The 13,126-nt window shown below is 46.9% G+C and overlaps 1 protein-coding gene across 1 annotated transcript in view; it reads right to left on the bottom strand.

Moving 5' to 3' along the window:
* Positions 1–13,021, bottom strand: part of LOC142895201 (uncharacterized) — a 36,140-nt gene extending 23,119 nt beyond the window's left edge. Inside the window, exons 1-19 of the mRNA XM_076036058.1 lie at positions 12,796–13,021; positions 12,546–12,652; positions 10,905–11,058; positions 9,306–9,405; positions 8,915–9,087; positions 8,483–8,719; positions 8,171–8,358; positions 7,746–7,866; positions 7,346–7,496; positions 7,056–7,195; positions 6,741–6,887; positions 6,035–6,133; positions 5,502–5,657; positions 3,647–3,763; positions 3,377–3,538; positions 3,009–3,227; positions 2,599–2,769; positions 2,080–2,211; positions 461–676 (exon numbers count right to left, since the gene is read on the bottom strand). Coding sequence (XP_075892173.1) covers positions 461–676; positions 2,080–2,211; positions 2,599–2,769; positions 3,009–3,227; positions 3,377–3,538; positions 3,647–3,763; positions 5,502–5,657; positions 6,035–6,133; positions 6,741–6,887; positions 7,056–7,195; positions 7,346–7,496; positions 7,746–7,866; positions 8,171–8,358; positions 8,483–8,719; positions 8,915–9,087; positions 9,306–9,405; positions 10,905–11,058; positions 12,546–12,652; positions 12,796–12,805 — 2,800 coding nt within the window. The 5' untranslated portion in view covers positions 12,806–13,021. The remainder of the gene's footprint in view (positions 1–460; positions 677–2,079; positions 2,212–2,598; positions 2,770–3,008; positions 3,228–3,376; positions 3,539–3,646; positions 3,764–5,501; positions 5,658–6,034; positions 6,134–6,740; positions 6,888–7,055; positions 7,196–7,345; positions 7,497–7,745; positions 7,867–8,170; positions 8,359–8,482; positions 8,720–8,914; positions 9,088–9,305; positions 9,406–10,904; positions 11,059–12,545; positions 12,653–12,795) is intronic.
* Between the last annotated feature and the right edge of the window lie 105 nt (positions 13,022–13,126).

The following is a 13,126-nucleotide window of genomic DNA, read 5'->3' as shown; positions in this document are numbered from 1 at the left end:
GTAGGTTCAGTAACCTGCTAGCTAAAATTAAAACAAATGTTGCCTTAATGCAAGTTGTGTACCACAACAGCTTGAAACTAAGAAGCAAACGCACAAAGGAGCAGGGGAAGAGATCTTAATTGGTCTTCGGGCGCCTGCAGGGAGCTGAGAAGTCAACTACACAATTAAACCTCTTTGGGCTGGAAATTATTCATAAGCTCCTGGGGGATGCTGCGCATCAGAGAACTTCAAGGGTACACTGAGGTTCATCTCAGGTCGTAAGCATGAAGCCAAAACTGTATGCAACTTTTACCAATCCTGTCTGCATAACCATATGACCTACCAACCATCCCTCTAATTAAAAAAAGCTGATTAAATAGTTGATTTATTATAATTAAATTGCTGAATGACATTATATAAGAAGATGAGTCCAATAATCACAAGCCTATAACAGCAAAAAATAACAACCATCTTGGCTCACTTTTCATTGTTCCAGGTGGGCAGGGTAGAGGAAGAGGAGTTCCCAAAGGGCAGTAGTGTCCCGAGGTGCATGGCACAGCGTGAACCTCTGAAGAGCCTGTAGGGCAGTAATATCCTGCAGCACAGTGACCTGCTGGGACCTCCAGACCAGTCCGATCACAGTAAGAGCCGGCCTCACACAGCTGAGGGTAGGCAGAGCCTCTGAGGCAATAAAAACCTGAAAAAAATAGCCGGAAAACATATCACAGAAATGAATCAATGTCACGGAGCCCAAAAATCAATCAGTGGGATAACAGTTTGTTTGTGTGTTGTGGTTTGGGTTTTTTTTTTTTGCACACACTCTCACAAGAGATAAAGGCTTCTCTCAAACTCTAAACTTTTCCCGCTGTTATTTTCAGCTTCCTCTATTCGGAGATAACCCATCAGCCTTTATGTTCCAGCAGGCGGTAATTACTTTCCTCTCTGAAATTAAATGTGTGCTTTACTGGTCTGACATGGCGCTGTTATTTTGGTTCCCGCGTCCTGTACATCACCACACAAACGTCCCCAGCTCCCCAATAGGGATGTCCGACTGTAAAAAGAAATCCAGCTATAAACATGAGAAGTGGAGGGAGTTTACTTTTTTTCAATTCTGCAATTAAAACTAATTCCCTGTGCAATGTGCAACATCTGCTGTGTTGTTTTGAGCTGAATCTAGGTTTTCGTTTCCAATCTAAGCTCTAATCCCATGGGTGGCTCTGTAGTTGTTAAAATGCTGTGAGTCAGAATCGGTGCAGCTTTGTAAATTAAAAGGAGGACAGCAGGATGAACGGAGAGGTTTCAATGTCAAAGCAGTTTGTTTACGTTTGGCGGTTTGCGCAAGAAAAAGCAATCAGATGAGGTGAAGGTAACCAAATTGCTCTACAGAGTCCATATATCCATTTTTATCACTGCACTTGAAGGTCAAGGAGGTGCTGGACACCATCACAGCTATCTTTGGGAAAAGGAAAAAAAAAAATGGTCTTGCACTGTCTAGCAGCGGGAGGGAAAACTTGACGAGAGCAGGTAAGACTGAATAAGAATCTGCAGAACACAATCAGAGAGTTTTCGCCACACTCGTGCGCATAAGTGACGATACAATTGGTGACTGTTGACTGAATGATTGATACATTGAAAACGTCATGCATTGAAAACAGGCGGAAAGACCGTAAAAGACAAAACAGTGGTTCTCACCCTGCTGTCCTCCAACTGCCACCTTAACGACTCACATATTCCTTCTCACTCTTGCAATGCAGCTCAACGGCAGTCGTGAGCTAACTTGTTAACCCCGTAACCGAGTAAGACTCTTCACCTTCCCGATTAAATCTGCTCCGTCTTGCTAAATTGAAAACTCAGAATTCAATTTTCCACCACACCGCTACGGGAAAAAAAAATAAATAAATAAATAAAAAATAGCACAGGCGGATCGATGCTTAACCCGGAACGCGTGGCGCGCGCAGAGATCAAATCAGTCGAGTGCGGTGAAAGTTACATTAAGGCCCGCGTCAAGAGCGAAGGAAGATGATCGCGTGCGCCCCGAGGAAACGACACAAGCGAGTCTCACGCTGGGAAGTCGCAGGTTCCGCGGTCAGAAGTACCCACCCTTGGGGCACATGTCTCCTTTGTAGGGGGAGCAGACATTATGTCCGCTGCTGAGACGCGGCGGCGGGAGGGTCACACCGTGGTCCGAGTTAGCCTGCGGCGCGGCCACATCGATCCGAGTGGTGTCTCTCCCTTTAATGGAACGTGGCAGATAAGATGAGAGAGGGCCAAGTTAATATCATTGTCTGGCAGACAGTGGGGGGAAAAAAAAAAACTCTTTGTTTTTCTCCGAGCTTCTCCAGTGGTAACAGGAGCAACATCTCTACGGTGCCGCGCAGACGCCGCCGCGTTTGAGTAATTGCGCGACGCTTCCTCGGAAGGTCGAACCGGGAAGTTGCTTCTGCCGCTGCTGCTGCTGCTGCTTCTTCTGCTGCCGCCCACGGGGTATTTATCAAGCTCCCCGTGGCCTTGCACCCGGGCGGAACAGTTTAGGGGAACTGTTTAAGGGGAGCTGATCTACTGCCCTTTCATGCCAGGCATTTATTGTGTTATTACAGCGCGAAGAGGCCTGTATTTTACCAGGGTTACGTGGGCTATCGAAGCGGGACAGATTGCGCGTCCAGGAAGCGTCTGCCGTCTCTGCGCCATAAACCTCCAGTATCTCCCAAAGACAGGTGAATAAAGAGGAGCTGGCTCTCGGTGTTGGGCTATCGGCGCCACCGGAACAGAAGAAGCCTCCAGAGCACGGGCCTGAGACAGAGAGAGTTATAGGAAATGATGCAATCAAATGATTAGTCGATTATTAACGTGCAACCTCGGTTCTATAATGAGAGGCATTTAAGTTCTTTCTTTTCATATCTTTACAAAAATCCAAAAAACAGACCAGGGTATCTTGTGTTTTTAATTTCGTTTCCTTGGCAAGCAACTGTATTAATCAGGCTCATCAGGCATGAATCTGGCCAACAGGAAACCTGGGGAGAACACCAAACCTGTGGGCTGTGAGCTACCAGGAGTAGCGCAGTATTTCCCAGGGGGGCACCCATGGCACTGGGAGGAAGAGGAAGCTCCTGGCTCCGGCAGGAAGCTGCCGACAGGACAGGGTGTGGGTGACCCGCTACCCCGAGGACAGAAGTGGCCCACGGGGCAAACGTCTCCGTAAGTCTTGGAGACGGGAGAGGGTTCGGAGGAGCCCGAGGAGCAGAAATATCCTGCGCGAGAGAAGAAAACGCTGGGAGACGTCTCATGAAACATTAACAGGGAGAGGTAAGTAAGAAGGGAGCCGAGAGAGTGAAGGAAAGTACATTTGTGTGGCTTTTTTTTTTTTTTTTTTAATGCTTTGATTTTTAGAGTGCCAGACCTGCGCTGCAGGGTCCAGTTGGCTCAGGATGACCGCTGTTGTCGCAGAAAGAGCCAGAGGGGCAGGCGGAGCAGTCCGACAGGGACGTCCCGCCGCTCGACGGATTGACGCTGCCCGCCGGGCACACGGTCGGCGCGGGCGAACCCTCCGCGCAGTAAAAACCTGTGCACAGCGAGGTGTCGTTGTTGCACGGCGTGCCGCCAGTTGACCTCTGTTCGCGCAATACGGATCTCGCACAATCGGGCCACAGGTGCTTCCTTCAATAATTACCTGGCGGGCAGCTGTCGCACGCAGACTGTCCAGGCAGAGACTGGAAGGTGCCAGAGCTGCAGATGGCCGGCTCAGCGCTGCCACGTGGGCACACATGTCCTGGCGGGCACTGGCATCCTGCGACATACAGTAGTTTCACCCAAATTGCACCATAACTGCGCAATATTATTGCATGTGCAATAAAAACATCAGCACACCTTGCCTTATTGTGTCAATTAATTTAGTTATCTTGATTTAAAGTCTAATCTAGACCAGAATACCGTCAATGGCAATACTGAGCATTGAAGGAAGTGGCAGCTGCCGCGACAGCAGGTGACAGAACCAGGCTGGATTTGATTAACTCAGAGCATTTCCTCCTTAAATCCCCCGATCTAGATAGATAGATAGATAGATAGATAGATAGAGAGAGAGAGAGATGGATAGATAGATAGATGGATAGATAGATAAGAGACTTTATTGATCCCTTTGGGATGACTCCCTCAGGGAAATTAAGACTTCCAGCAGCAGTAGCAGCACACACAGATGGAAAAAGAAATTTAACTCCTATCTAACTCCTGATTAAGGTTGTGAAATGGGGCCAATTACAGTTTTTGGTAGACAGCAGTTCTTAAAGGTCAAGTGGTTAGATAGTCACGTCCACCCCCTCCATCCATTGTCATCTACTAAACAGAGTCCTGGTTCCGGGGGGGTGTATTCCAGACACCCTTAAGCCAAAGATCAGAACACCGTAAAGCCTCCCAGTTCATCTTCTCATAGAGGGACTGAACAAGTGCGACAGCAGGTAATCCTCAGAAGTCCCACACTGGGACCTTGAAATCCCATTGATTGATTGATTGATTGATTGAAAATGGGTTAAAAGAAGCAAAGAATTGACTTTTTTTTTTTTACTCCTGCAGAGCTGGTTGACAAGCAACAGAATCTTAATTTCCCATAATATGAGATATCAAAGATGGTGTCTTTTCAAGGAGTTTCATAACGTGTAAGCGGGCGCTTATTAAAATGTCAAAACAAAGTCTAACGTCCTTAGTGGTGATGTATTTCAAAAGAAATTAGCCCTGCAATCAACTAGCAGCTGGTCGAGGGTGCACCTTGGGGCAGACTCCAGAGTGCTGAGAAGGGGTTATCAAAATAATTGGGCGAAGGTCATATTTTTTTTCAAAAAAGAGCACCATAAGCAAAACACATAGCTGTATGCAGTGTCTTTGGGATTACTCCATAAAAGTAATCCAACTACTGATTACTGGTTACTTCTTTAAAAATGAATGTAATTACCTCTTTAACTACTTTGCTTCATAAGTAATCAATTACTGATTACTAATTACTTTAGTTTAAAAAAAGATAAAGTAACAGTTGACAATGTCTTGTTTCCTGCACACAACACACAACAAACCACAATATTCTTTGATTTAGATGAGATGACCTACATGTTTGTATTTCCAGCTATCAAACGCAATCGCTGTTTTTTTCTATTGCCACCGCTATGCTTGTTTTGGTGCGTCGTTTATTTTTTCTAAATTTCAGACATTTTGTGGATAATAAGACATTTTTAGCTTTTGAAATACTTCAGAAAAGTACTAGAATCATTACTTGATAAAGTACTTATGATATAATTACCATTTTTCCTACAGTAATCCCATTACATTACTCCAGTCGCCAAAAAGTAGTTTAATTACAGTAGTTACTTAGTAATAGATTACTCGCCAACTACTGGCTGTATAGTCTTATGGAGAACACACTGCTCAGTCCAGTGTGTCCTGGCCACTTGAATACACAATTGCTTCCAAACTGGGTCAGTCCCTGTACCATGAAGTGTGTGCCTTCGACCTGGCCTGGCGCCTGGGGATGTGATGTGTACCTGTCTGATGTCCAGACGCTGATCCTGCAGGACAGAACCACCCAGGGGGACAAGGGAGGTCGACTGAGGTCTGAGCCCACGAAGGGCAGTAAGACCCTGGGTAGCAGGCTTCGCACCCGGCCTCCGACTCCGCTGAAGACCTTCCTGAGAAAGTGCCTACGAGGGCGGGGCCATAAAAATGTGCAGAAAAAAAAAAAATGACTCCGCTTTATCTTGCGTTCTCTACCCAGCGTGGACGCCCTTATTCATTCACCCGGTAAAGTAGCAGGCTGACCATTATGACAGCTTTATTGGACTCCTATTAGCTTTTACAGCCTCCTCGAAAGCACTGTACACATGACACCATTTTACTGTACCTCAGTGGATTTTATGACGCCATAATACACAGCACACGGGGAACGGCTCACTTAATCAGGCGAATAAAACCAGCCGAGTGGCCCTTGCGCCTGCCGTGCAACATATTTTCTGCAAATGATAACGCAAATTTTATTTGCGTTAAAAGTTTGAAAAGAGAATGTTCTGCTTCTTTATACCTGGAGGGCAGGGGCTGGGCTTTGCGCTCCCCAGTGGACAGTAATGACCTGCAGGGCACGCGCCACCATGGAACTGGTCCTCAGGAGATGAGGTGCCTGCTGCTGTAAAAACGAGACAACGGGTTTTTTCGCCGAAAAAAATTGTTCCTCGTCGGGCTAATGGTTTAACTTCAAAGCCGCAGTCGGCCTATGCACTCCAGCAGATAGTAAACATCAAACAAACGCAGTGGGAGCAGAAAATGTTTTACGCAGAGCTCTCCAGTGTGACGGGATCAAAGGCTGTTTTAACACAAAAATGTATATTAAACACAACACAGACATGTTTTTAAAGGGAAATAGTTCCAACAGAATTGTTACTCAGACAGAGAATGCGTTTTGTTTTCGAAATGCCAATGCTAATATGCCCGTTGCTATGGTCTGTTGTTTTGTTTTGTTTTTCAGTCTCATCTCCCCTTGTGGTGATTGGTGACTTTTACTTCTGGTTCCTGTTTTCTCGTCTTTTTTGTCCCAAGTGTTCTATTTCTTTCTGTTCTATTATGTTGTTAAAATAAATATCTTTTGTTCTTCTGCAACCTGGACTGTATCTGCTTTTGGATGCTGCCTCTAACACCTCCACCCAAACGTGACATCCGTAAGGGGCATGCTCATTACCGAATAGAATTAAAAATAAAATTAAATTAAAGGCCAAGAAGAATTAGCAGGTCACCTGTGATATTACCCCTCGGGCTGGCCGTTCTGGACCCGTCGGTGCAGTAGAACCCGGGGGTGCAGGGACCGGAGGGGGAGGAAAGGCCAACCTCTGCGCAGTAATAGCCAGGCAAGCAGGGCCGGCATGCTTCCACAGAAACTGCCCCTATAAATAGAATTACCAACCGAAGTTTAAATTAGATTTTTTTTTTTTCTTGAATTGTTTGAGTGAATCATCTTCACACATTTAATGCAACTTAATAAAGGCCACGGGATTCTGCTAATTACTCCAGTTTAGTCATCTGATTGTGTCTAATTTAGCGTTAAATGTCACCGTCTATGGAGCCGAAGGTGCCAGCTGGGCAGGGAACCATATTGATGGTTCCTTCGGGGCAATAAAACCCGGCAGAGCATCGGCCTCCAGTCGGGCCCTCCACCGGCTGCGCTGAAGCGGAGCCGAGAATGCAGATGTAACTGCGGGCAGGCGGGGGAAGGCGGAGAGCGATGGATTGGTGAGACGAAGGCGGAGAGACTTGAACAGACTTGAAAGACGTCAACGGACAGAAACAGCGTGTCAAATCTGAAAGCGAGTGGGTCGTGGGTTCAACCCCCGGCCGTGTTTACCCGGGAGAGCAGAGGCCGGAGGGCGCAGCCAGTCCCGAGGAGCCGCAGTACCTCCCCGGAGGGCAGCGCTCACAGGCGGACCGGTCGGACAAGCCCATCTGCCCGCCGAAGGCACCAGCTGGGCACGGGAACGCCGCACCAGATTGCGCTCCTGTAGATGAATAGCGCACATTGTCTACAGATGGTCTCGGGTTAGACACATCACAGAACAGCAGTTTTTGCGAGGACAAATCATTAGCTTGATGGTCCTTTAAAACAAACATTTGCATAGTCGGGACGCCGAAACACTTTTTTCTTTTTTTTCAACGCCCTTCTGGATTTCGCATACGATGAAAAGCTTGATTTTAATCAACCAGCGTCACTCAGCTCGAGTCACGGCTGCTGCACTTTCGCATCGTACCTGGGGGGCAGTAGTGTCCCCTGGGGCACAGCATGGGAGAGTGAGCCCCAGACACGCCGACACTGTCGGTTCCCACTGATCCAGCGCAGTAATACCCTGCTGGGCATTCCGCACATTGCGCCTGTGATGGAGCAAATTATGCACATTCTTATCCACGTGATTGAAGTAAAAATACTTTTGTACTGACACGCTCGAAACGCGTTTGATGCTTGAGCTGGGTGTTCTAAAATCCTGCAGTGATTTCCCGACAGGACCGTCAACTTTCAATGCTTTTGCAGAGTGCGCCACTCAGCGGCCTGATTAAAGCCCATTCCCAGTGCACAGTGTCTCCCAGAAAAAGCATCACCCTAGATTGTTTTAATTGCATTATACTGGTGCACTCTTCCAGCATGAAGACACAAAGCAATGCGCTAACAGACTGACACCTGTCCGGGCAAATCCTGGTAGGTCCCTGGCGAGCAGGGCACCTGTCGCTCAGATCCCGGCGGGCACTTGTTTCCAGGTGAGCAAAGAATCGACGCCTGCCGGCCGCCGCTTCCGCCACCTGGACAGTAAGAGCCAGCCGGACACATTTGAGAAGGGAAAGAGAGCCCTCTGGTGACACACAGGAGTCCTGAAAAGCAACAGGGAGCGGCGTAAGACACGCTGGGAGGGTCGTGCCCGCCATTCATCACGTTTTCACCGCAGAAGTCGATCGTTTAAAACCGACATGAATAAAAATCCAATATAGGTCAAACCTGCAGGACAGGACAGGCAGTCTGAGAGGCGACTGTTTCTGGTCTCGTTGCTGTAATGTCCCGCGGGACACGGCAGTGGCGTTGAGGAGCCCCGAGGACAGTAATGACCTTCGGGACACCTGTCCCCTGTTGTTCCTCCGTCCTCTGGAGTGGGCGAGCGAGCCCCGGAGAGGCAGTAGTAGCCGGCCGTGCACAGGTCTGATGCAACAGCTCTTCCGGAGGATGCACAGAAGAAGCCTGGATTGATACAAAATTGAGTGGGGAAGGAAAATTTTCAGCCTCTTTTTAGATTTATTTGTGTCGATACCTGATGGGGATGTTAAGAGCTCATAATTTGGCTCCTTAACGGCCGCAGTTATTAATCATAAACTCGGAAACGGCCGCTTAAGATGCGATTCAGGCCGTAATCGTCAGCAGTTAGAGGTGCGCAACCTGGAGGGCAGGGCGAGCAGTCCTGCGCTTCGCCCATGCCAGTGTGAGGATTAATGGATCCAGCTGGACACGGGTACAGGTGTTCCGACCAAGTCCCAGACGGGCAGTAATGACCCACCGGACATTCGAAACTGGTGGACAGAGAGCCGTTGTAGCTGCCTGGACAGTAAGACCTAAACACACAGACAGAACAATAATAGAAGGATAATGAATCGTGGCTGCTTTGAGCATTAATGGTGCATGAAAGTGAACATTTTGATTGAAGGATATCCAAACGAATGGGAACGAAACGCGTAAGAGCGCATGACGAGCGCTGACTTTGAAGAACTCAGCGCAGGTTAATAATGTAAAGTGGTGTGTTTACAATGCGGCGGCTGACGGCAGAGTTTACCCCTGGGGACAGGCCCTGCAGCTGGTTTGGCCTTCCTCTCTGCTAATGGTCCCCAAGGGACACCGCCGAGGTGCCGCAGAGCCCCCAGGACAGTAATGGCCTGGTTGTGTGAAGACAAGAGTCACATTAGAGATGAACACTCAAAGCAACACGCTCGCGCGCGCGAGGGCGATGCGGCTGGAGTCGGGAGCGTCGACGTGGCAGATGTTTACGGTTTAGCCCCGTTAACCCCGTGAGGGTATTTGGTTAGCCTGCGGACGGGGGGGGGGGGCTGAGCCTAGAGTTGCCAGCCGACCCTATAAAAATACAGAATTGTCCCGTATTTGACAAAGAATTGGTGAATCGATATTCCTGAGTTGTCTAGAACGTCAATTTATTTTTAACGCACTCACGTTCGTTTCCATAGAGTTTGCGTTCAAAAGCGTAATCCACACAGCTGAAGGCAATACCTTTGCGCAACCCATTCACAACCACTGCGTACTGGCTGCGTAGCTTCCATAAAGTAGGCTACGAATCAGGATCGCTTGTTCTTTTCAGCTCTATTTATTCAATTCCTTCGAATAAGCCATCCATCCTGCACTTTATTGATTGTCCGTTCAATTAAAATATTTCAATACAATTTAAACATTCAGCTTATTTCTAAGTTAGTTTAGTTTAGTTTAGTGAGTTTATTTCGGTCGTTTTCAATATTGTACATGCCTTAAACATTAAGAAAACAATAATAATATACATCGACCGAAAAGGCGTAGGCTGAAGCCTATGCTTATTTTGCCTGCCCTTCTTCCATTAATAACATAGGAAAAACAGAGAAAAGTAAGATGAATAACATGCAAAAATAAATACTTAGGATTTGTAACATCAGCAGTAACATAACAACAACAACAATTCCAATAATAGTACTTATGTTCATGATTTTGTTTCATATTCACTAATGATATCATTTTTAAATATTTCTTTGAACGTGTGAAGTGTTTTACATAGTTTCATTGCTACAGGTTTACACCTTTCATTGTTTTACTTCTTTGTTTTAAATTTGTCCTAACCTTTTCTTTTTGAAACATGCAAACCCCTCTAAGATGGTATTGACTAACTCTGACCTTAACCAACTTCCGGATACTTTCTGGAAGCAGATTATTTTTTCATTTAAACATAATCAATGCAGTTTTATAATTTACCAAGTCAGTGAATTTGAGGGCACGTAAATTTATAAATAATGACTGTGTATGTTCATGATAATTAGCTCTGTGAATTGTTCTTATGGCTCTCTTCTGTAACATAAAAATTTGGTTTGCGATTATAAGTTAAGTAAGTTCAAACTATGTGAACCAAACACTGTGTTGCAACCCTTCTTTAAGTTATGATTTACCATTACTGGCGAGCCACCGCCCACTGGCCAGTGAAGGTCATGACCCCGAGCACTGTGGGAGGCCTCCTTTTATTTTTCTGAATGAAAGTTGGCAACACCAGCTGAGCCGCATGGAGGATGCAAACTCGGTTGTCTGCTTATTCATAGATTTGTTACGTTTTTTTGTTTGTTTGTTTGTCTGTTTGCAATGATTGCCATCATGCACATTTTTCCATCAGCTGCATGCAGATTACCTTTTGGACACGGCCCGCCGCTGCTGCCTCTGAACGGAGGGTCAGGACGATCTGCACCTTCCAGACAGAAGAAACCCTCGGCGCATCTTCCGGAAGGCGCCGAGAGCCCCACGGCGTCGCAGTAGTAGCCAGGCGCACACGGCCGGCAATGCTCCTGAGGGGCGGAAATCAAAGGGTCAAAGGTCAGCTGTGATTTCATTGTGTGTGGGTTTTTTGTTCCCCCCCCCCCCCCCCCCGCCATTTGAAACATAACTTAAGACTCGTGCTCACAAGGCCTGACACTTGACCCACAGTCTGATTAAATTTTCTGGTAAGCTAGCGCTGCACGTCGCTTCCTATCTATATGCATGTGGTTGCGCGCAGAAGGAAAAGGAAGAGCCGGGCTGCAGGTTGTGGAACCTTAGCGGATCACCCATCAAAAAACATTCATGTTAACAACTGCAAACACCCAAAGACTCGCTTCTTCATGGGTTTGTCACCGACTGCGTGCTTCCAGATTTATCAGGATGCTACAAAAGATCCTCAGCGAAACAATAACCCGCAATACCGTTAGCCTGAAAATGTCTGAAAATGTTTAGCCATTCAGCAGCTGCGCTGACAGAGAGTGCACTATTTTCCTCCCAGGTCCCTCTTTGTTGCGCTGCTCTCTTTGAAAGGAACACAGTGGCTGTGGTCGACGTGAGTGCTACTCATCAGTTAAGCCAAAGGTTCTCAAAGGGCTGGAAAAACGGTCGCAGACGGTCACTCTTCGCGACAGAAGGGCAAACAGAGGCTAAAATTGTTTTCTAATTGCTCAACCATAATGCTGCAAAAAAGGAAAGAGGCCAGTGTCATTACTGGCCGCCAGGCTCTGCTCCAAGAAGAGCAGGCTCCGCCTCCGATCAATACTGCTCTGTTTCAGGCTGAAATTATGTCAACACCGCAATTGGGGTCGGACTCGGAATATGTGTGTGTGTGTCACATGTGGCTTGAGTTTGAGATCCACTTTAAGCTGTACTGGTGTCTTGCTGTAGCTACTGTAGTAGTATTTTAGTATTTGTGTCTTTTTTGGGGTTTCGAAATCTGACGAAAACGACACAATGAAATGCAAATGTTTTGGTTTTCATTGATAGCAGAAAAACAAAGCAAAAGCAAAAAAAAAAAATTATATTATAATACAATATTATAATATTTCGTGGTTTTGCCTGAATGTGTGGCAATGCTGTAACATCCAGTTTTGATCTGGATGGTGCAAAGCACGTACACAGAGGAGTATGAGAGTTGTTTTTGGAGGATCACATCATAAAACAACGTGCCGCAAATGCACAAAGTGTCTGAAAAAAAATAAACATTTCCACCATTGTTGTCACTCCATGTAAAAGAGGCAAGTACAGATTGACAGTGTGTGCTTATTTTCTCTTCACTTTGCCACCTACTCAGTATTTAAACTGTCTGCTTTATCAGGTCACAGAGTGCATTGTCTGCCTGTTTGGCAGGCAGTACAACGCTCATTATCGTTGTGAGAGATTACTTGACTTTGGCTTCCGGCCAAGGATTTAAACGCTAAACTTGGATGTGAAAAATAAGTCAAAAGTCTGTGTGAATATCTCTGAATCACAGCCAGGGAGGTGCGAGTGAGCGCAGAGCGAGAGTGAAAGTGACCTGGGAGACTAATTTGGTGAGGTTGGAGTAGGTCGCGCGTGGACAGGGCAGAGGAGAGACGGAGGCCAGAGGGCAGTAGTGGCCGGCAGGACACGGTCCGCCTCGTCCTGGTGGCGGACACAGGAAAAACAGCTTTCATTTGTCAACTTAGAAAACAATCTGGAGGGAGATTGGAGATCGCTGGACAATCACGAGCAGAAAGTCAATATAAAGCATGTGTCTGTGTTGTGACGTTGTCGTTGTTGTTGACCTCCACTCATTGAGGAAGGTCGTGGAGACGTGTTCCCCCACGAGCAGTAATATCCTTCCAGACACGGGCCGGTGGCAGCTGTGACGTTTCTGGAGGAGCAGTAGTGGCCTCCATCGCACTGCCTGCACTGGGACACAGAGGAGAAGCCCGGGTCAGGGCCGTAAGTGCCCTCTGGACAGCTTCCCAAGTCCAGGCCGCTTCCTTCAGGGCAGTAAAAACCTGCAGGTCACAGCCAGGGGTTGGTGAGTCAGTTAGTCAGTTAGTTAGTTAGTTAGTTCAACTTTATTGTCATTACCATGTACAAGTACAACGTAACAAAATGCCATATGGG

The sequence above is a fragment of the Nelusetta ayraudi genome, unplaced genomic scaffold (assembly GCF_046127955.1).
Source record: "Nelusetta ayraudi isolate G7.1 ecotype Tasmania unplaced genomic scaffold, CSIRO-AGI_Nayr_v1 ptg000048l, whole genome shotgun sequence".
In the NCBI taxonomy this organism is placed as follows: domain Eukaryota; kingdom Metazoa; phylum Chordata; class Actinopteri; order Tetraodontiformes; family Monacanthidae; genus Nelusetta; species Nelusetta ayraudi.
This window is presented reverse-complemented; position numbering and strand designations above follow the sequence as displayed.